General features: G+C 37.9%; 2 protein-coding genes across 2 annotated transcripts in view; one reads left to right on the forward strand and one right to left on the reverse strand.

The window, feature by feature from the left end:
- Nucleotides 1-23,995, reverse strand: part of LOC125864367 (sphinganine C4-monooxygenase 1-like) — a 752,368-nt gene that overhangs the window by 560,096 nt on the left and 168,277 nt on the right. The gene's annotated exons all lie outside the window — the stretch shown is intronic.
- On the forward strand, nt 468-23,952 carry LOC125863937 (transcription initiation factor TFIID subunit 4b-like). The gene is given in 18 exon segments (XM_049543905.1): nt 468-647; nt 4,810-4,884; nt 6,092-6,168; nt 6,280-6,385; nt 8,496-9,085; nt 9,168-9,263; nt 9,350-9,434; nt 9,530-9,751; nt 9,754-10,295; nt 13,154-13,284; nt 13,397-13,484; nt 13,605-13,740; nt 13,871-13,926; nt 14,009-14,065; nt 14,164-14,304; nt 14,484-14,549; nt 14,674-14,938; nt 23,462-23,952. Coding segments are annotated over 16 exon segments (2,802 nt in total). The 5' UTR covers nt 468-647; nt 4,810-4,884; nt 6,092-6,129; the 3' UTR covers nt 23,644-23,952.

Genomic DNA, 23,995 nt, shown 5'->3' on the forward strand with positions numbered 1-23,995 from the left:
TCTTGAAATGTTATTTAAGTTTAACATGAACATTATTTTGAATATTATTTTGAAAAAAAAAAACATAATTCTAGTTTCAATATATATATATATATATATGAATTCTATAGTCAAATACCTAATAATAATAATAATCATAATCATGCTTTTGATCTCGATAACTTCTAAATATTTAATGTGTAATATATTCAATTATATTTGTATTACAAATTCATTTTACTAAACTAGTTTTATTTATTTATATTTTTAAATTTTGTTATTAGTATATTATGTAATTATTTAATAAACTAGTTTTATTAATTTATATTTTTAAATTTTGTTATTAATATATCATGTAATTATTTAATGATAAAAATAATAATTTTTAAAAATATTTTCAATAAAAATAAATAAGTGAAAAAAATATTTTTCACTATAATCTCTCTCACGTCCACCCACCCCCCTTTCCCCGACCGGCGCCCACCCACCCCACCCCACCCGTCCCCGACCGGCGCCACGCCACCATCCCCGACGGGCGCAGCCTCAGCCGCAGGTCGCAGCAGCAGCGCACAGAGTTCGGCAGCAGCAGAGAGCAAAGGGCGTCGCAGCTCTCAGTCGCAGAAGCTTGCCGGCGACGCAGCTCGCCGTCACACAAGTCAATTTATAAGGTAATTATATTTTTTCATGGTGTTTTTATTCATTTACTGAAAAATCCTTGCCCATGTAAAAATAAAGCTTTGATTTCTTTTTAGAAACAACTTAAAATGATATGGTTCCAGATCTGATAATACTCCTTTAAACACTACTGTAATTGTCTCTTTTTTTCTTCATTTTTTTTCGTTGTAATTTTGTGAGAGGGAGAGAGAGAGGGATCATTTAGGAGAAAATGAGGATAAAATAAAAGGGGATGATTTAGGATTATTACTTTATATTATATTTTGGTTCAAATTACTTCTTCTGCTTCTACATCTCCCTCCTAATTGTGAAAATTTTATTCCTTATTTTTTATTTATTATTGGAATATAAAAATAGTAGGGGTGGTGATGTACAGGATCAAGTGGGGGGCTAATTAATCCTCACAGTCACTAAGAGGAAGAGATTACTTGGGAAATATGTGACTTTTAATCAGTTGGCCAGCAGAGATAGCTGACATGAGAGATAGCTCACCAGCAAGAACAGATGTTTGGAAATTATTGTTAGTGTAAGTATTGAGGTGCCTATACTTAGAAACTACCTTTGAATATAGTCTTAAGACTAACAAATATTGAGGCCAGCACTAAAATATTGAGGCCAACACTAGATGTTTCGATAGAGGAGGTAGTTTTTACTTTTTAGTGTTATATTCAGCATGTCAAGATTAAGCTTTTACAGGACCAAGTTTCTAACAATTTTGTGGATTGGGTGTGTGGTTAAGACAGCTTCATTATAAGAAAAAAGTACAAAATGGACAAAGATTCTAATAAAAGATAAACAAACAATAGTGGAAAAGGAGAAAGCATAAGAGTCCACCAAAGAGAAAAAGATGCAAGTGCTATGTATGAAACCTATTTTTTTTTTAAAATGGTAACGTGTATTATATCACAAGAGTACATGGGTTGTACTCAAACCTTATATACAGATGCACTCTAGACACTCCTACTCTATTTCTATATTGAGTCTAAAACATCAACTATAGAGGCAGTGTCATTTGAGTATAATTGATTACACCAAAAACATAACAACAAAATGCAGTTTAGTTTAACATCCTGCACACTATTTTCTATGCCTTCAAAACATCTGGAATTCCTTTCTTTCCTGATTGCCCACCATATTGAAGCAGGGATAATTCTCCATCTAGTTCTGTCTTTTGCAAGGGCACCTGCCTCCTCCCAGCTGTACAATGCCTCAGTAACTCTCCTAGGCATAGTCCAGGATATGCCTTTAAGACTCAAGAAAATCCTCCAAAGCTGCCGAGTGTATTTGCAGTGTAGAAATAGATGGTTTACAGTTTCTAAGGTTTCCCCACATAGGAAACACCTAGAGCATAAGGTTATCCCCCTTTTCATTACATTATCCTGAGTCAAGGCAACTTCCTTAGCTAGCAGCCAAATAAAGCATGAGACTTTGTGTGGGATTCTACACTTCCATATTTGTTTCCAGGGCCAGATGGGACTCTGCTGGCTTGATTGATCCATCAGCCTGTAAGCTGAATGCACTTTGAACTCTCCTTTATTGTTGCCTTTCCACCAAAGCATATCCTCATATGCTTAAAGTCCAGTAAAGTTTCCAACCAAGTTGAGGAATTCTGCCAACCTTATCACTTCCCAGTCATTTGGTTCTCTCCTGAAGATGAAATTCCACCCTTGTGGTGTCCATAGTTCTGCAATAGTTCTTTGTTGGAACATTGCCAGATTGTAAATATCAGGGAAAAGAGTTTCCAGGTTACCTTTCTCATGCCATTCATCCTTCCAGAATTTGATCTTGTTCCCATTCCCCACTTTCATCTTGAATTTGGGTTTAACTTCCTCCCATAATGCTCTTATGGACCTCCATAAACTGATCCCATAAGGTGTGGTCACAATCTTAGTCATCCAACTATCTCCATTCTCATATTTGGCACCTATCACTCTTCTCCAAAGTGTTTGGTTTTCATTTGAGTATTTGCACAACCACTTCATTAAGAGTGCTTTGCCATGTAGCTCCATATTCTTTATTCCCAGACCATTATTCTTCTTTCCAGTTGTCACTGCATTCCATTTAACTAGATGAAAGCCTCTATTCTCTTTGTTTCCTTGCCACAAGAACTTCCTTCTTATGCTATCTAGTCTTTTAGTGATCTCTGGTGGGATGGGGAATAGAGACAGCATGTAAGTTGGGAGAGCATCTAGGACTGAGTTAATGAGGGTCAGTCTGTCCCCTCTTGACAAGTACTGAGTTTTCCATCTGGCCAGCTTCTTCTCACACTTCTCTATCACACCATTCCAAATTTCTAAGGACTTGGATTTTGCTCCCAATGGCATACCCAAATATGTTGTAGGTAGAGTACCTACTTCACCCCCTAGAATTGAAGCTAACAAGTCTATGTTGTTGACCTCATTGATAGTATACATAGAACTTTTAATCCAATTAATGTGCAACCTGGATACCCCTTCAAACAGCACCAGGATCACCCTTAAGCATTTCAGTTGGTCTTCCTCAGCTCCACAAAAAATCAGTGTATCATCTGCATACTGAAGATGTGTCACCTCCAAGCTTTCTGTATTTTCTCTAGCCACATCAAAACCTTTTACCCATCCTCTCATATTTGCTGTCTTGAGCATATTATTCAGCCCCTCCATAGTAATTAAGAACAAGAAAGGGGACAACGCATCACCCTGCCTGAGTCCTCCTTGAGTTTGAAAAAACCCTGCAGGGGACCCATTAATCAGAACAGAGAAGCTAACTGTAGAAATGCAGAAGCTGATCCAGTTCAACCATTTTTGTCCAAATCCCATCATCTCTAAAATCTTCAGAAGGTACTTCCAATTCACATGATCATATGCTTTTTCTATGTCCAGCTTGCATAGAATGCCAGGTTTCTTCTACTTAATCCTGGAATCTACAGCTTCATTAGCAATCAACACTGCATCCATAATTTGTCTCCCTTTTATAAAAGCCATTTGCTGTGAGTCCACCAGTCTGTCTATCACAACTTTCAACCTTTCTGTGAGAACTTTGGAGAGTATTTTGTAAATGCTCCCTATGAGGCTAATTGGTCTGTAGTCCCTTAACTCGTTGGCTGCTTTTTTCTTTGGAATGAGTGCAGTGAAGGTAGCGTTGAAACTCTTCTCGAAGACTTCTTGCTCATTAAAGTTTTGAAATGTGTCCATGATGTCTTTCTTCAGTACGTCCCAGCACTTGATGAAGAAACCCATTGTGTACCCATCTGGACCAGGAGCCTTATCGGCTGCACATAGCTTTAGGCAATTTAGAACTTCATTCTCCTCAAATCTGCCTTGCAGGGACATTTTTTCCCCTTCAGTCAACATTGGACATTCAACATTATTATAAGAAGGTCTCCATTGATGTGTTTCTCTATATAGGTTCTTATAATATGCTATTATCTCCCCTTCAATTCTGCCTTTCTCTTGAGTAACCTCTCCTTGTATCATGAGTTGATCTATATTGTTATATCTCTTGTGAGCATTTGCCATTTTGTGGAAGAATTTGTTGTTCTTGTCTCCCTCCTTCAATCATAGTACTCTTGATTTCTGTCTCCATGAAACTTCCTCTTTCTTGACTAGCTCTTCATACTCAAGTAAGACTGCAGCCTTTTTTGTCGTTTCCTCCACAGTGAGAGTTCTATTTACCCTTTCTGTATCTAATTCTGCTAACTGCTCTAACAATCTCCTTCTTTGACTGCCCAGGTTTCCACCCTCTTCTTGTTTCCATTCCTTTAGCTTAAGTTTCAGTGCTTTAAGTTTGCATGCCAAAACATAATCAGGTCTTCCTGTGTAGCTGAAGGAGCTCCACCACTCTCTAACTCTATCCACAAATCCTTCTGACTGCAGCCACCAATTTTCAAACTTGAAGTAGCTTTTATTCCTCTCCCAGCAACCAGTAATCAACGCTATAAAATACACATTATGTAGCTCATAAACAAGAAAATCCGGTAAAATCAATTACTTCTCTATCAAGAGATCGTCAAACACATATGAGTTGCATTCTAATTTCCAAGTGATGCTTTCAAAAGTTGGAAATCTTGAATAGATGAAGGAATTAGGTGTTTACAAATTGTCAACTGTTAATAATGACTGAAATCTCTCTATAATGACCACTAAAGAAATTTTAAATTGTTTCTTTTCGTGCTAGGCAACTGAGGAAGTTCAACATCTAAAAAAGTTGATACAAGACTATATTGCTTCTTTCATCAAAGTAGGAGATAAGGTTTGGTGCTTCTAAATTTCTAAAGTTCAAGTACAATTGTTTTCTATAATGTGTTTGTGTCCATCTAGTATTGATACTTAGCTTTAATTTTATGATAATTTGTTTGTGTCCATCAAGTGTTTGTTTAGTGTTAAAGAATGACAAAAGTCCCACATCGGTGGTTAATGAGATGGGTGGACTCCTTATAAGGCTTGGACAATCCTCCTCTCTTTGAGCTAGCTTTTGGGGTGTGAGTTAGGCCTAAAACCTAATTTAACATGGTATCAGAGCAGGGCCCGTCTCACCCGATGTTGGGGCCCCCAAAATCAAAAATTGCCCACGCACCAGATGCTAAGCACTGGGCATGAGGTGGGGTGTTAAAGAATGACAAAAGTCCCACATCGGTGGTTAATGAGATGGGTGGACTCCTTATAAGGCTTGGACAATCCTCCTCTCTTTGAGCTAGCTTTTGGGGTGTGAGTTAGGCCTAAAACCTAATTTAACATGGTATCAGAGCAGGGCCCGTCTCACCCGATGTTGGGGCCCCCAAAATCAAAAATTGCCCACGCACCAGATGCTAAGCACTGGGCATGAGGTGGGGTGTTAAAGAATGACAAAAGTCNTGATGACAAAATTGATTTTCTTGCAAGATCGATTTGTGTCCATCTAGTGTTGATGCTAAACTTTAATTTAGGAATAATGTGTTTGTTAAGCATAAGTACCAACACTAGTTGATCCTATTGATGACAAAATTGATTTTCTTGCAAGATTGATTTGTGTCCATCTAGTGTTTGACACTTAAGCTTTAAATTTAGAAATAATATATTTGTTAAGCATAAGTACCAACACTAGTTGATCCTATTGATGACAAAATTGATTTTCTTGCCAGATCGATTTGTGTCTATCTAGTGTTGATATTAAGCTTTAGTTTAGGAATAATGTGTTTGTTAAGCATAAGTACCAACATTAGTTGATCCTATTGATGACGAAATTGATTTTCTTGCAAGATCGATTTGTGTCCATCTAGTGTTGACACTTAGCTTTAAATTTAGAAATAATATATTTGTTAAGCATAAGTACCAACACTAGTTGATCCTATTGATGACAAAATTGATTTTCTTGCAAGATCAATTTGTGTCCATCTAGTGTTGACACTTAGCTTTAATTGTTAAGCATAAGTACTAGCACTAGTTGATCCTATTGATGATGAAATTGATTTTCTTGCAAGATCGATTTGTATCCATCTAGTGTTGATACTAAGCTTCAATGGATCCGTCTATCATGAAGCTCCTTGAAGAAGACGAGGTTGGTACTTTTTTTTTTTTTTGCGAATTAGCCCTTTTCATTTACTGGGTCACAGATATGTATGTTTATGGTGAAATGGTTGATTTATGTGAATTTTGGATATAAATATAGGATGAAACAATGCATTCGGGGGCAGATGTGGAGGCATTCACTGCTGCCCTAAACAGGGATATCGGTGGAGATAATTCACAATCTCAGCCTTCGGATTCCGATAGCGGTAATATATTATCACTATTTAGTAATTGAATTTTTTCAATTTCATTATAGATTGTAATTCAACTAAGTTTATTGCCAACTGCAAAGATTAGGCTAAATTCTGGTCATTAGATGTATGTTGGTTCTTGAGTGAGTAGTGTTTTTTGGTAAAGATTGTGATATGTTGGCATTACTAACATGGGAAAATAAGTAGTAGGGAGACTGCTAGGGTGAGTAATTGCTAATGGAAGGGTATAAGTAGGGGAAGTTGTAATTGTTGTCAAGAATTTGGTGGGGAGAAAGTGTGGGTACTTTATGGCATCTCTGGAAGTTTTGTAGCAGAGAGAAGCTAAAATATCGCAAAGTTGTTGGGTGTGCACTGTGCATGGGATGGTTTGGAACCATCATACAATTTGGAGTGATTAGACTAAGTAACAAAGAAGTATAACAGAAAAGCAGTGTAGAACAAGGATGTCAGTTGCTCTTATCCCTATTTCTGAGAAAGCTTTGGATGAAGGTCTAAGTATTAGATGTCAACTATTTAATTTAGGAGCTTTAGCATTTTTACGTCAAAATAAATTATTTAAGTAGTATCGGAATTTAGTTGACACGGGGCTTATTCATCTAACTGAATTATTGCTATTTCAATTCTATTGTCCATATGATTATTGCTTTTGATTATTGTTATTTTTCTGTTATTACGAGTGCATCTGTTCCTATTGTGGATTTCCTAAAACACACTTTAAATTCACTTGGTGCTTGAAGCCAGCAGACCTTGGTGCCTTCTAGCTTTTCACCTTTGAACACTGAATTATACTAATAGAGTTCCCCTAATCAAGAAAGCAGTATTTACGATGCTACTTTTTTTTTTAAATAGGTAACTTTGTATTATATCACAAAACAGTACAACCATTATATACAGATGGCTCCTTTTCCACTGGTTTCCGTCTATATTGGGTCTAAAACATCAATTACTGATACAGTGTCATTGGAGTATACTTGATTACTCCAAAAACATAACAATAAAATGTAGTTTAACTTGACTTTCTGGACATCATTCTCTATGCTCTCAAAACAACTAGAATTCCTTTCTTTCCAAATAGTCCACCATATACTAGCAGGGATAATTCTCCATCTGTTTCTGTCCTTTGCATTCACCCCTGCTGCCTCCCAACTCTTCAAAGCCCCTGATACCTTTCTGGGCATGGTCCAGGAGATGCCTTTGAGGTTCAAAAAATTCCTCCATAGTTGTTGGGTATACTTGCAGTGTAGGAACAAATGGTTCACCGTCTCTAATGCCTCCCCACAAAGGAAACAGCTATATAGCAAAGGTCAATGCTCCTTTTTTTCTTCTTTTAATGTAGGTCAAACCCATTTCAGTATTAACAGTGATACTCTTTTATAACTTTATATTTATAAAAAAAAAACAGTGATACTCTTTTATAATAATGTTTCCGGATCCCTCTATTACATTTTGCCTCTGTTGCTTTAGTATCACCCTCCTATTATCTCATTCTTCGATTTCTTATTAGCACATATTATTTCTTTTGCTTTCGGCTGTTGTATTATTGCTATTGATACTGTTTTGTTCTTCATTACGGTAGTTCCTTTTCAAACTTGCTTTAAACTGCTTTATTTGAGCCGAAGATCTTTCAGAAACAACTTCTTTACCTCCACAAGTTGGGGATGTGTACCCATCACCCTCCTCAGACCCCACTTATGGACAGACTAGGTATGTTGTTGTTGTAATGTATGTCAAACCTCCTCAAGCAGGAGTCAAACAATGGTTTTTCCTGCTTTGTCCTCTTGATGACTCGAACCCTTTACACTCATTGTTGTACGTGAAGGGCCCTTTTGGCTAAGCTCTCCTTCCCTTGCCTTAACAAAGAGAAAAATTGTTTTTCCAGTTTGCGAATTCATCTGTGTTTCATATATCAGCAGAGTAAACATTTCAGAGTTGCATGAGAATATCTAAGCTGAAAGAGTGTTGATGTGAAGACGATTTGTGATTGTGATCGGAACTTTGTCTTAGAAAGCTACTGTATCTTCATCACTTGCTTACTTTGTCTTCTTTCAGTATCTGTTTCTCCTTCCTTGAAAACAATCTTATCTTTTGCATAATTTACAAACAGTACCATTGTCTCAAGGAAGCAGTTATACCTCAAATCAGTTTGCCCCATGGCAAACTGCTAACCATGACGAAAATGCCAGTCGTTGTAGCCTTCAAGATTCAGAGACCATGCAGCCAAAGGAGGAAAATTTGTCTGATATGCAGTTGAAGAGACTTGATACAGATTCTCAGAATCAGCAGCAAAAAAATGATTCATCACAGGAGATCAATTCCCTTCCTTTGCAGCATATATCCCAGGACAGTTATCAAACCACAGAGGTTGAACAGGACACACTTCATTCTTCTAGAGCAGTGAATATGCAGAATCCTGAAAAGAATACGCAAAATCCAGAATCTCCACATCTAAATTTACAGGGAGCAAATAATCTACAATCCATGCAGTCTTTGACAACAGGAACTAGTGGTCTGCCACGTGTGGCAACAATGGCAGGTAATCAGTCAGAATCTGCAACTGGGTCGAGCAGCCAAGCAGCAATGAATATAGCTAAACAGGGAAAACAAGTTCCTTTTGCCATGCTTTTTCCTCACATACAACCCCAACTTGATAAGGACAGGGCAGCGCAACTCCAGACACTTTACGTTAAACTCAAAGTAATGTTATAGCTGACTTTTTTGTGCTCATTTTGCCTTTTCTGTTATGTTAGTTTTGTCAACAATTGGAATGTGTATACAGAAAAATGAAATTTCCAAGGAAAGTTTTGTAAGGAACATGAGAAGTATAATTGGTGACCAGATGCTCAAAATGGCTGTATATAAATTTCAATCTCAGGTAGATGAAGCAGCACTTTCAGTTGTTACATCAATAGTGAAATTCTCAATCATTGTGTATTAACTCTATATCAAAGTTTAATTCAGGCATCGAAAAACTCACAGTCTGTTCCCGGTCAATTTCCTCAGTCTCAGGCTTCACAGCAGCAACATTCGCTTATGCCAGCCGATGGTACCTCTGTTCTCTGAATCTCTTTGGTTTGTTCTAATCAGGTTCGAGCTTATTTCTGACCTTCTCTACCGGTGCTCCTATTCGAATTTGGACAGATTCTAGCAATATGGCAATTGAGAGTAAAGCTCAAAAGTTGCACGAGGTGGAAAACCAAGCCGATCTGCGTGGAGCCCAAGGAAGCCAGATGCCTTCTTCTAGTTTGACTGCTGTAAAACAAGAAAGGGATCACACACCATTTCCAATTCAGGGACTTAACAGACAACTGCAACAACATTTACACTTCTCGCAGGTATCTTTTCCCACATTTGCAAATGCAGGGACAATTACAGTGCATATTCTGCATCTAATGTCAACTCTTCAACAACACAACCTCTTAAACAGCAATCTGATGATGCACAAATGAGACAAATTTCAGTTCAACAGAACAGAAATGCAACTCAGTTTGGAGTGCCAACACAAGCCATGGGAATAATGAGTGCCCCTAAGTTTGAAAAGCAAAACACTTTTGGCGAAGCCAAAAGATTACCTGGTGGGGGTCTTAATATTTCAAGTACTTCAAGAATTCATCAGACCTCAGTTCAGTGGCAACCCTCTGCCAATAAAGAGCAGAAAAGTATTCTTTCATCACCAATGACCAATCCAAAGCCTGAACCAATTGATCATTTCCATGACCAGCTACAAAGATCCCAGTTATCGCCCTTCTCCTCTGTTCAAGTGGATCAAGGAAATTCCACTTCGGAAAGTTCAAGGGATGAATCTATTGAACAGACCTCCAGAATTGGTTTATCATCAACGACTAGCATGAAACCTTCAAATTCAGCCTCGTCTTCCATGTCATCTCATATGGACACTAGCACATTGGTAATTTTCTTGGTTTGCAACTTTGCATCCTGGCTTGATTTATTGACTTCTCAAGTGAGGATATATTATAGATTGTAGAAGTATAAGAACATGTTTTTTATACATGCATGCATACATAGATATACTTCTAGACATTCATTTTTAAAAAAAAAAATTCTCTGTGTCACTATTTTTTTGGCTGACTTTTCCCCCTCTGCTCTATGAATTGACTGTTTCATTATTGAACTATAACTAATGAAACTCCTCTAGAAAAGAAATTTGAAAAGCTTGTCTATGTGAGAACTCTCTATATTTTATAGAATAACCGCTCATGTCACTACCCAAGATTATGAATGTACTGTCCACTTTGGCCCTACAGACCTCAGGGATTTGTCCCTTGGACTACACCATCAAGGACAGGAGACGAGAAAAATGGAGAGGGTAGAGCTCAACTTTTTGCTTTTGAATTGATTTTAGGGAGTGATAGGAAGGAGCAGGGGAGAGAGAGGGAGGAATAAGGTTATGAACAAGTGATAAAGTTTATATCTGTCCAAAAGTGAGCAGAAAATGAGAGAAGGTGACCTCTTTTAACAAGAATCCTGTAGTGCCAAAAAAAACTACAATCTTACTAACAGTTGAAATACTTCATTAAGGGCTGGCATCAAGTAACAACAATCCATTTTTCTCCCTTATTATTAATCCAAAATCTTTTAAAATCCCCCTTTCCTCTCTCCTTCTTTCTTCCACATGGTCTTCCTTCCTTTCTCATTCTTTCTTTCAATCCAAAACATTTGTAAAAAGACAAATCTCTATCACTGTCAAACAATTGTCGACTTGATTATTCTTTTGCTAAATTTGGTTTTCATCCTGCATTCATTTTCTCCAACTTAGAGCCTGTTTGGATTGGCATACGTTAGGTGCTTTTAAGTCAAAATAGCTTTTAAGCAGTTTTTGTAGTGTTTGGGTAAAACAAAAAGTGCTTTTAAGCCAAAAACAAAAATAATCCAAAATCCATTAGTTAGAAATCCTAACTTATGACTTTTGGCTTATAAGCCCATCCAAGCAGGCTCCTAATCCACTTTATCCTTATTATTATTATTATTTTTATTTTTTTTGATAACCGAGAAATCCGTTTGAGACCCGCCCTTTGGACCAATCACAACCTTCTAAACTCGGTGGATAATGGGTCCGCCCCTCTACCCTTTATCCTTATTACTTTGGGTAACGTAAATAATTCTTATTTCTGTTTTTATAACTTTTAAGAGCCGTGTTACCACTGTAACGGCTTGGTCCTACATTTGTCCATCAACATGATATCATGGCCCTCATTCCTTCCTTCAACAATGGACAGAAACTTTCTATGTTTTTTTATCCATAATGGAACAAAAAACAAAAACATTACTTTGAAAAACTGTTCAAATCTCAACTTGTAGTAAAAATTTTATTTGTCATCTCAAATTGATGGAGGAAATAGCTTTGAAGAGAGCTGCAATATGGTAGTACAGGTTGATGTCATTAAATCCATTTAAACATATTTCAGAATTTGTAATGTGTATTCTTCAAGTCAATAAGGAGGAAAACAATCGTTTTTATGCTATTACATGTAACAAAGATAAATACATTTCATCTATTTTTATCTTTAGGATAATGGAGCATCTGGAACTCTACGGTAGAAACCCAACCTGTATTGTTAGTTGTTCTTCTATTGGAATATTTTCTCTTTTTCTGGTTTTTGAAAGAAAATCAATGGCATTTAAACAGAAATATAAGACTGTTTAAAGTAGAAAGTACAGATTTTTTTCCCACAAAGCCCTCACTGCAGAGGGTCAAAGAAAGTTTTTGGCAACGTGAGATCTGTTTCTGGCAACACTTTGTAGTCATCATATATCTTATTTCTCACGTACAATATTTTTTGATTGCACGTCTCTTGAGCTTGCTAGAATATTTATGTTTTGTCTTGCATTCAGTGTTTTAAAAAACGTTTTTGGGGCGAGTTTCGGGGTGGGGCGTACCAAAAACGCTCCGGGGCGCAAATTGAAGGCATAGATCCATAGGGCGTAAGCCCCGAGCGTAAAAACATAAATCCTAGGCGTAAAGCGTACGCCCCAAACGTTATTTTTGTTTAAAACCATTTTTGCTTAAAATCATATTTTTTATTTTTTATTATTGATGTAATGATGCTTATCATGTTGTAGTGATTTTTGCTAAAATGGATAAATAAACTCTCATAGAAAATGACATTATTGTAAATAGTTTTTTAGATAATTGTGTCTGAAATTGATAGGATACAACTTTCATAGCACTATGTTTCTGAGGCAACACTATTCATTTTTTGTTATTACTTTTACACTTTTTATCCGTTTCTTCTTTAAAATGCAAGGGAAAACAGCACGCTAGCCCTACTAACCTACAACCTTGATACGTAAATGTGAAGATGGATGATAATTTCATTTTAAAGATTATTTTGGCTATTATCATTTTTTGTGGTGTTAGTTGTTACTTTTCTCAAATAGTAACTATAATACTTTTTTCTATAGTATTGGTTATTAATACATTTCTTAAATAATAATTATCATATTTTTTCCCTATATTATTGGCTATTTATTATAACTATTTGTAAAATAAAGTTTTACTTTTGCTTATTTTCTTTGTAATAAAGTTATAACATTGAATATACATGAGATATACTCCCTATAGATCCATGGGACTTACGCCCCGTGTTTCGGGGTTTATGTCTCTCCCCATCCTGCATAAAACACCTCGCCTCGTGCTCCTGCCTTTTATAACACTGCTTGCATTATATCTTATTTGTTTGAAGTTGTGGATTAGATGCATGCTTCTCACTGTCACTTTTCTTCTTTCACTTTTTGTTCCTTCAGTTAAGTTCTCGGACACTTTCTGTGACATCTCCACTTGGGCCAGGAAACAATGGAAAGACTCCTGTGAAAAAGCCTTCCATTGGACAGAAGAAGCCCCTTGATGTGCTAGGTTCCTCACCTCCACCTTCGGGGTATACTAATTCTGAGCACCTTTACTATGATGCTTTACTGGTATAGTGTCTCAATATTTTGTATGTTGTATTGATTCCACTTTGTATTGTTTTATCCCTTTACATTTCACAGAAAGAAGCAAAAGGTGTCGGGAGGTTTTTTAGATCAGAGCATTGAACAACTTAATGATGTTACTGCTGTTAGTGGAGTTAATCTAAGGGTAATACCTCCTTCGATGCCCAACAGTGGAATGTATCTTATGCTCATCACTAGTTGTTTAAAGCATTTAATCTGAAGTATTTCCAAGTAGTTTGATATTATTTTGTAACTCATAAAACAGGAAGAGGAAGAGCAACTGTTTTCTGGGCCCAAGGAGGACAGTCGAGTTTCTGAAGCATCTCGTCGAGTTGTGCAAGAAGAAGAGGAAAGGCTGATTTTGCAGAAAATTCCACTTCAGAAGAAATTGACAGAAATCAGTTAAATCCCTCTTTTAGATCTTCCCTTTTTTTTGATGTGCAACTTGTTATTATACAATTACATGATACAGTAAGTCATCTTCCTAACTAAATTGCAATGTTTTCTTGCTTACCTAATTCTGTCTGACAGTGGCAAAATGTGGTTTAAAGAATATGAGCAGTGATGTGGAACGATGCTTGTCGTTGGTGAGATATGATCTTTTTCTGTTTGTTTTACTTTTTTTTGGGAAATTCTTGTGCCACTGAACTTTGAACTTTCAACTTCCAGTGTGTGGAGGAAAGAATGCGTGGACTCATAAGTAGTCTCATCAGACTGTCAAAACAGGTTAACATTCTGCTTGGTTAAATTTTTTCTAAAATATGCTATGTGAAAAGCTTATAGGATTCTCATATGAACCTGAGATAGAGGTCTGCTTTCTGTAGAGAGTTGACATTGAGAAGTCAAGACACAGAACAATTGTCACCTCAGATGTTCGTGAAGAAATCATGTCAATCAATCGAAAAGCCCGGGAAGAATGGGAAAAGAAACAGGCTGATGTGGAAAAACTCCAAAAGGCAAATGAAGTGAGTTATCCTTCTTTCCACTTTGAGCGGTCTTTAACTAAGTTTCTACTGGTCAATGTTAATATGGAAAATTATGTTATCTGTTCCAAAAAAATGACAATATGGAAAACGTGCAACTTAAAAGTTACCTTACTCAAAAAAAAGAAGAAAAAAGTGTAACTTAATGACTTGGATATCAGCCTGAAGGTAGTATTGGAGTTGACGGTGATAAGGAGAAGGATGAGGGTCGCGGGAAATCAATAAAGGTACATACTATCCCTTGCTCACACTTCTGTTTTTCTGGATAGTTTTAAGATCCATAGAGAAGTGTCAAATGTAATTTCTTTCATAACTAACTTTGATCCTTCCCAACTGTTTGTATCTTTGCAGGTAAACAAGGACGAAGATGATAAGATGCGAACTACAGCTGCAAATGTTGCTGCTCGAGCTGCTGTTGGAGGGGATGACATGTTGTCAAAGTGGCAATTAATGGCTGAGCAGGCAAGACAAAAGCGTGAAGGGGGAGGTGATGTGGCTTCTGGTTCACAGCCTGGTAAAGATGTGACTAGGAAGAATATATCAGCTCCCACAAGGAGCTCAAGGGACCCCCAAGAAGCTGAGAAAAGGATCCAGTCATCTGCAATAGCCACACCTGGTATGTATGATACTGATCCGTTATTGGACCTAGTTTCGAGATTCATATGACTAGCATTCTAAATATGAATGTTGTTTCTCATATTCATGGTGTTTAGAGTAGTTATGACTTTGGTTAACATGATTGATATGATCCTGAATCACACATTGTTTGAAATCATATTTTAGCTTTTCTTTTGCATAAACTACCATATGAGGCATATTCAGAGATTTGAAAATATAGAAAAGTTATAATTTGAAATATTTTCCTTTCCAAAATGTTTAAGAAAATTCTGTTGTTAGATGGGGTATCCAATTCCATTCACAAGGCTAAATGGAATTGCATTGTATCTCTATATTTTTGGTGTAAAGAGATAGGATTAGAGGATTCAGATCAACTTTTTGATCAACTTTTAGAATTCTTAGGATCCTTGTAAGTATTATGCTTTTTGTTCTTTTCTGATTTTTAAAAAAGTCCCCCGCATATCCTTAATGCTGAAGAATACAATGTTTACCAATTCTCAAAAAAATAACACCGAGTATTACTAGACTTTCTAGATGATCAAAACCTTATAAGCCCAACAAAGCGTTGAAGCAAATTGATAAAATAAGAAGGAACATTCTTTTGGAGGGTATGGATATATGGTAGCACTCAACAAAAATATTATCTGGTCAGTTGGACCAAAGTAATTAAGCCTAGACAGTCTGTGGGTGCCTAGGACCAAGGGATCTGCCTGTCCATAGTAAATCTTCGCTCATGTAACGGTCCTGGAGGTATTGCAATGAGGAAGACTCTTTCTGAAGATATATTATTAAAATTAAACATGGGGAGCAAGACTTCTGGCACACTAAAGGATACTGTTATTGTTGCCCCCTGAAAATACATAAGCAGACTTTGGGAAGATTTTTCCAAGTATGCCTATTTTAGAGTATGGCTGGGGAATAGTACTTTACAGGAAAAACTCCTAAGACAATACCAGTTCCCGAGCCACAGTCAGCCAATGCAGGGAAGAGAACTCTTGGAATTTGCACTGCAGAAGGAATTTTTCAAGACTCGGTGGTGGATTAGCTGGGAGTTCTTCTTGATAGATTGCAAGAGTTCTCAATTACACTTCTAAAAAGGACAGATTAGTTTGGAGTTTCAGCCAGGTTGGTGCATATTTTCTTAAATCTTGTTAAAAGAAGATCTGCTCTTACAGCAACAGCCAGGTTGGTGCATATTTTCTTAAATCTTGTTAAAAGAAGATCTGCTCCAACATCAATATTCCTGAAGTGTGACCCCAGTGACTTTGTCTAGAAAGTATTCCAACAAGATAGCCTGTTTTAGTTGGTTAGCAATCCGAGATGCTTGCTTAGCTCATGATAACCCTGCAAAAAGGATAATAATTCTATGCAGCAGGTGGGTGCAGATGGCTTCCCTTTCATTACATCCAAACAAAATGCTCCCAGGCACCTGTCCCGAGGTAACTCTCTCCCCTACTTCCTAGGGGGGGAGGGTCTCTCTTTCCGGCACTCTCTCGCTGGAACCTTCATTTCCATTCCTTCCCTTTCATTACCTTTCTTAACTATTACCTTACGTGATAGTTTTCCGAGATTCAGATCCTTCTTTCAAACTTTGCAATGGGTGACAATATGATTTATTTCAATGCGGGTTTTAAGTCTTTCGGCCTCACTAAATGGAGCACTGACAGCTCTGTGTGGTTTGAATGGGTTGAGAGGAGTAGAAAGATGTTGAGGAGATCTTCCATGAGCAGCAAAACCATGGAATGGATCTGCTTCACTCTCAGAGAAGCTTCCAGTGATCAGAAGAAAACAATCAGAAGATGGAGAACTGCAGAAAGAGAGGCGGAGCATTTCTGTACTAGGAAACATAATGAACATGGAAGATTTATAAGTATCATTTCCATCAATAATGGGGGTAGGTCCATACTGGTCATCCCAGAATTAGCCTTGAATGCGGGATGGCATGATATAGCATTTAAAATTGAAAGGTTCATTAAATGCTCTAAAAGAATGGAAGTGCCAGGACCTCCTAGAATAACCAAAGCCAACTACGCTTATGCAAAAGCAGTTAAGGATAGTAAATGGCAATCAGAGACTATAAAGGAGGCAGAGATTACGAACAATGCTAGTACTATTGAAGTCCTCACACATGCTGAAGACCAAGAGAATGGGCTTCTAGAAAGATGCCTAGTAGGTCATCTGGAAGGACAGATGAAGAAAAGCCAACTTTGCCTGAAATAAGAAGATGGTCATCAACACTCTGGAAAAAGGCATTTGGAGTAAACATCTATGAAATGTATGGAGGTATGTTTCTGTTCGAGTTCCCTAACATAAGCATGGTAGAACAAACCCTCCAAGGGCAGTGGAACTGGAAGAATCACAGACTCAATCTAGAATGGTGGAATCCGATGGTGGGTTGTCTCCCCAATAATACTCTGAAGATGGAAACATGGATCAGAATTGTTGGAATCCCCCTTCCATCTTTGGTCGGAGAGAGTATTTCAAGAAATCGGAAACTTATGCAGAGGTTGGGTGGCCACAGAGGAGGAAACAAAACTAAGAAATCATATGAAGTGGGCAAGAATTCTAGTTGCAAATGATGGAAGAAACATTCCCAAAGAAGTTTCAATCTCCAGAAATGGAGTAATATTCCACTTTCCGATATGGGTTGAGTGCCAAGTCAGAGTAGAGTTACAACCGAAATCTTTGCAAATTCTAGTTGCAAATTGAAAATAGAGTCACCGGAGAAGATAGAGCACATAAATACCCAGTACATGCCTTTACACAGCAGTCTGAAGGTGGTAAAGGTTGTGGTAAAGTCATTAGTAAAGCCTGTGGAAAAGTACAATCCCATCAGTTTAGGGATTTTGCATCAGAGGAACAAATGGATACAACTGTAAAAGGAAGAGAGGGGGGGCCACACGTGGGGCACACATCATTTAATTGAGGGAGCAGCTTTGGGCCATCTGCAGCTCAATAGAAAGAGGAAACTTTACAAGAATGGGCCTGACTTTTCAAGTCAAGTCATTTTTAATGACATAACTTGTAAAAGCCCAATACCACTTAACAGTGGTAATTTTCCAGAACTCCCAGAGCTGCAATACAATCAAGAAACAGAAAGAACAGCCATGCAGAACATGAATCAAATTTCCCAGCGGAGGAGGAGATGGTAAACATGGTTGGGGAATCAATTATCGAATCTCAACGCCAATTAATAGAGATAGATGATAATGAACTAAGGGGGGAGATTTCAGATAATGAGGATATGGTTCGATCACTGTCATGAAGGACTGGGAGATTGAGGAACCAGAACCGCTGCAAATTCAACAACAAGAAGAAAAAAGGAATAAGGAGAGGGAGACTTCAAACTGGGTACAACAAAACTTGATCAAACTGGGTTAAGTTTTGGGTGTTGATTTCCAGGGCCATGAAGAGGAGGCCTTGGAGTTATTACTTCAAGTAGACAGTTCAAGACAAGCCAGAAGAATGGAAGTAGAGGCTGTATCTGTATGCAAGAAAACAAGATGTAGAGGTTCTCAAGAGTTAAAAAGTCTAGTAAGCTTTGATGTGAAATTTAAATACAGTGGAAGCAGGGGTATGGGGAGAAACTTGCTCATTAATGATAGATGAAGTTTAAATTGGTTTCATGGAATGTAAGGGGACTGAATAATAAGGATAAGAGAAGATTAGTCAAAAGTGTTATGGGGGGATGGAATGCAGACATCATTTGTTTGCAAGAAACTAAGTTAGAGGGGGATGTGATAGAGGAGGTTAGGCAAATTTGGGGAGGGAGATGGGTTAAATATGCGTGTTTGGAAGCTAGTGGGACTAGAGGGGGAATTCTAATGCTGTGGGACAGTAGTGTGGAAGGGGGATATTTTGGAGACTGGCATCTACACTATAACTTGCAAATTTGAAGCTCAACTTCAAAACTTCACTTGTCACATTACAGGGGTTTATGCCCCCAACTCTTATGTAGAAAGAAGGCTTGTTTGGGAGGAAATAGGGGTGATAAGGGGTTTAATAGAAGGGCCTTGGGCAGTCTGTGGAGATTTCAATGTGGTGGAGTTCATCTCAGAGAAGAGAAACTGTTTGAGAAGAACAAAAGACATGAGAGAATTTTCAGATTTCATAGAAGATCTGAAGTTGCTTGACATTCAACTAGAGGATGGCCAGTATACTTGGTTCAAAAGAGACGATCAACACATTGCCTCCAGAATTGATAGGATTCTGATATCAAAAGAATGGGATGAAAACTTCAACAACATCAAACAAATAGCTTTACAAAGGCTCGGATCAGATCACACTCCTATTGCATTGCTGGGAGTGTGGAACCAAAACAAAAATTATTTCAAGTTTGAAAACTGGTGGTTAGACACAGAAGGGTTCACAAACAAAATCAAAGAATGGTGGGACACTTTCAGCTTCTCTCGGAGACCGGATTACATACTTGCTTCAAAACTTAGGGCATTAAAAGAAAAGCTTAAGGTTTTGGAGCAGGAGTGATCAAGCAAACCTGGGAGCTAAAAGGATGAACGTACTCAAAGAGCTGGCTGTTTTTGACGAAGTTAGTAAGGGTAGAGCACTAACAGAGGATGAGGTAACAAGGAAGAATTGCTCAAATATGAAGAAATTTCATGGAGACAAAAATCAAGATCACTATGGTTAAAAGAGGGGGACAAGAACACTAATTTCTTCCACAAAATGGCCAATGCACACAAGAGGTACAACATTGATGAACTAATAATCCAAGGAGAACTAACCCAAGATCCCGCAAGAATTGAAGGAGAGATAGTAGACTTCTACAAGAAGCTATATACTGGGACTACTAACTGGAGACCTGCCTATACTGATGCTAATTGCCTCAGGTTAACAGAGGAGGAAAAGGAGAATCTGCAAAGGAACTTTGAGGAGAGTGAAGTCCTAAAATGTCTGAAAATGTGTGCAATTGATAAAGCACCTGGGCCTGATGGATTCACCATGGGTTTTTTCTTAAAATGTTGGGAGGTGATGAATGAGGACATCATGAAAGCTTTCCAAAACTTCTATGAGCAGGAAGTGTTTGAAAGAAGTTTGAATGCAACATTTATTACTCTTATCCCAAAGAAGAAGGGTGCTAAGGAATTGAGAGATTTCAGACCCATCAGCTTAATAGGCAGCATCTACAAGCTTTTTGCTAAAGTTCTGACAGAGAGAATGAAAGGGGTAATGGCTAAACTTGTGGATTCCCAACAAATGGCTTTTATCCAAGGAAGACAAATCATGGATGCAATGTTGATAGCTAATGAGGCAGTGGATTCCAGACAAAAGCAAAAGAAACCAGGAATTCTTTGTAAGCTAGACATGGAGAATGCGTATGACCATGTTAATTGGGAATATCTTTTGACCACAATGGGGAGATTGGGATTTGGGATGAAGTGGATACAATGGATCAGACAATGTCTCACCACTGTGAGCTTCTCAGTACTTATGAATGATCCCCTGTTGGTTTCTTTAGTGCAGAGAGGGGACCAAGGCAGGGAGACCCTTTGTCTCCTTTCCTTTTCCTATTTGCTATGGAAGGGCTGAGCAATATGATCAAATCAACTAAAGTGAGGGGATGGCTCAGAGGTTTTGAGGTTAGCAGACCTGAAGTAGATAATGTGGAAATTACCCATCTACAATATGCAGATGACACATTGATATTATGTGATGCTGATGAAGGCCAACTAAAGATGTTGAGGGTGATCCTAGTGTTGTTTGAAGGGTTCTCTGGTCTGCATATTAATTGGAGGAAAAGCCATCTCTATCCAATTAATGAAGTACACAACATGGAAGCTTTAAATGCTGTTCTGGGAGGGGAAATTGGAGCACTGCCTACATCATATCTTGGGATGCCTTTGGGAGCCAAATCTCAGTCATATGAAATCTGGAACAATGTGGTTGAGAAATGTAAAATGAAGTTAGCAAGATGGAAATCACAATATCTCTCAAGGGGTGTCAGCCTGTCAGGTTGACCTTGATTAATTCTGTTCTTGATCCACTACCAACCTAATGATGTCAGTATTCCCATTTCCCAAAAGTGTAATCACTAGGTTGGATAAAATCAGAAGAAATTTTTTTTGGCAAGGAAACAGTGAGAGGAAAGGCTACAGCTTGGTTAAATGGGATGCTGTGATAGTGGGAAAGAAGCATGGAGGTCTCAGAATAAGGAATTAGATGAATCAAAGCAAGGTCCTTATGATGAAATGGTTGTGGAAGTTCAATAATGAAGAGCAGTCCTACTGGAAGGAAGTCATTAAAGCAAAATATGAAGAGGAAGATAACTGGATGACCAAAGAAGTGACTACATCATAGGGGGTTAGTGTATGGAGATCCATTAGATCTATGTGATCTGAGTTTAAGGCTAACACAAAGATCAAAGTGAGGAATGGAGAGAAAACAGAATTTTGGAAAGATGCTTGGCATGAGGCAGGTAGGCTAGAGGTCTTGTATCCTGATATATATTCTCTAGTATCTCACCAACAGAAGACCATAGTAGATCACTGGACTCCTCAAGGGTGGAACTTCATCTTTAGAAGACAATTGATTGGGAGATTCAAAGGGTAACAGATTTTTTCAACACCATTGGGCAATTTAATGGACTGGAAGGAGGTCAAGACATTTTGTGGTGGAAAGGCAATCGAAAGGGCAACTTTAAGGTGGGTTGTGCATACAACTGGTGAACCACACCAATCAGCCTCATAGTCACTGGCAATGGAGAGGAATCTGGAAGTCAAAAATTCCACTCAAAGTGATATGTTTTGTCTGGTTGTTAGCCAATGAGGCTGTATTGACTCAAGACAACTTAAAGAGAAGGGGGATACAATTATGTTCTAGATGTTTCTTTTGTGGGGAAAATGCTGAGACAGTTAACCATCTCTTTCTACACTGCAAGATCACAGGCCAACTATGGAGGTTATTCTTGAATCTTAAGGGTATGTCATGGACCATGCCTGCCAAGATCACAGAAGCAATCCAGAGTTGGGAGGAAACAGGAAAGCAATCCAAGAATAGAGACAGATGGAGAACTGTCCCAGCTAGTATATGGTGGGCAATATGGAAGGAAAGGAACTCTAGAGTTTTTGATAGTGTTGAGAATAGTATGCAAAAAGTCATACTAAATTGTCTTATGCTACTATGTTTTTGGTGTAATCAATTATACTCAAATGATACTATCTCCATAATTGATGTACTTGACTCAATTTAGTAAAAGATAGTAGGATTTGAAGTACATGTTGTAAATACTGACCAGTACAGTTTTAGTACTGACTTTTGAGGAATAGACAAAGTTACCAATTTCAAAAAAAATTCTATGCAGCAGGTGCTACATCTGGCTACTAGAATCAGAAAACATCAACCATCTATTCCTCCATTTTCAAGCTGCCTGAGACATCGCAGTATATTTTTTAAAAGCTTTTCATGATGAGCTGGGTAATGACCTATACCATTAAAGAAACATATATCAGCTGGCAGTGGCGGCGGAGCCAGGAATTTCACGAAGGGTGTCCATCAGTTTATATGGATTGGGACAGCTGGGTTAGATGAAAAAATGGTACCATCATGCTATTTTTGGAGTTGGATAGAAAGCAGCCTTAGATATGTTTTGAGGGTGTCATTTCCCATCTATACAAAGTTAATGCTAGATGCCTAATGATTCCTGTTTACTGGTGTAAACTAGAAGATGTGAATAGTCTAGAGAAATTTATGGATTTTGTTAGCTCCTTGAATTACTACTGGTAACCAAAGGTTAATTGTACAGGAACTACCTTTTCTCCTCAGCTGATGTAATATTGGCATCCTTTTGATGCATTTTCAATGAAATTTTCTCATTTTACTTGATCCAAGAAAAAAAACCACCACCAAACATCCTTACTAGAATGAACTCAGCAACTAAATGGAAGAGGGAGGATCGGGGTTGGTTGAAAATACTAGAATGAGATGTATTTAGATCAGCCAAGAGTATCCTAGCATTGAGCGTGATAAATTTCCTTCCAAACAATCTTGTGGCAAGCTCTGAGTTTGGCGTCTTAGATGTTTCCAACATTCCCTCCTGAGCCGGCGATGTAGCCAGAAGCAGATCCATGATTTGAATTTTATGGGTTTGGAATTCTAGAACACCAATTTCAAGTACTAATAACCAGGTTTGAAATTTGATACTTGTACATATTAAACGGATTTCTTAACACATATAAAGCGTCTAGGTCAAAGCTATTGGGTTCGGCTGACTTAGCACCTGGATGTAGCTTAGGTGGTAGAATGCCCACTTAGCACCAAGAGATTAACAACACCGCGCATATCCACTTTTAACCCCTAGTTATTGGGATTGAGGCACAATATTAGTTTTTTTTTGTAAGGATTGAAGTGTTTATGATCCAGGAATGTGTGATATCACCGTTCCTTTGTTGATTTCAGGACATTTGGTTGATATTTCTTCTTGTTTAGTGTGGTTACTCAGGTTTAGCCTGTGCACTAACCATTTAGCTGCTGTAACCTCTGAGCATTTGTCCTCTCTTTTCTGTAGGTGCTGTGAGAAGAGCCGGAAGAACTCAAGGGATCATAACACAAACTAGGATTGCTCGCAGTATTACTGTAAAAGATGTGATCGCCGTCCTAGAAAGAGAACCTCAAATGTCTAAGTCTACACTGATATACCGCTTGTATGAGAAAGCTCGGTCCAATGCTTCATCAGCTGAATCATCCTGATTTCCAGAAGCAGCATAAATCTTGAACTATAGACCTCTTTTTTTCCTTTTGATAAGAATTTGTAAATCTTGTTTATGATCTGAATGACATAAACTATTTACCCCAGTTTCATGTTTGCTGAGATTACTAGATAACTTGTGCCCTTTACAATCTGGATGATTGCATGTAAAAGTTAATTAGTTGGATTAGAGTAGGTGAAAACTATCAAGATGTAAGAGTATCTTTGTTAACTTATTGTAGAACAATTGTATTCCCTTTTTATCCCCAAAAAAGTTCACTTCAATACAAGTTGAATGATGTAAAGGGGGAACAAGAAGAGAGACACTTATCACCAACCATTTATTTCATGACT

This window comes from Solanum stenotomum, chromosome 1, assembly GCF_019186545.1.
Source record: "Solanum stenotomum isolate F172 chromosome 1, ASM1918654v1, whole genome shotgun sequence".
NCBI classification, from domain to species: Eukaryota; Viridiplantae; Streptophyta; class Magnoliopsida; order Solanales; family Solanaceae; genus Solanum; species Solanum stenotomum.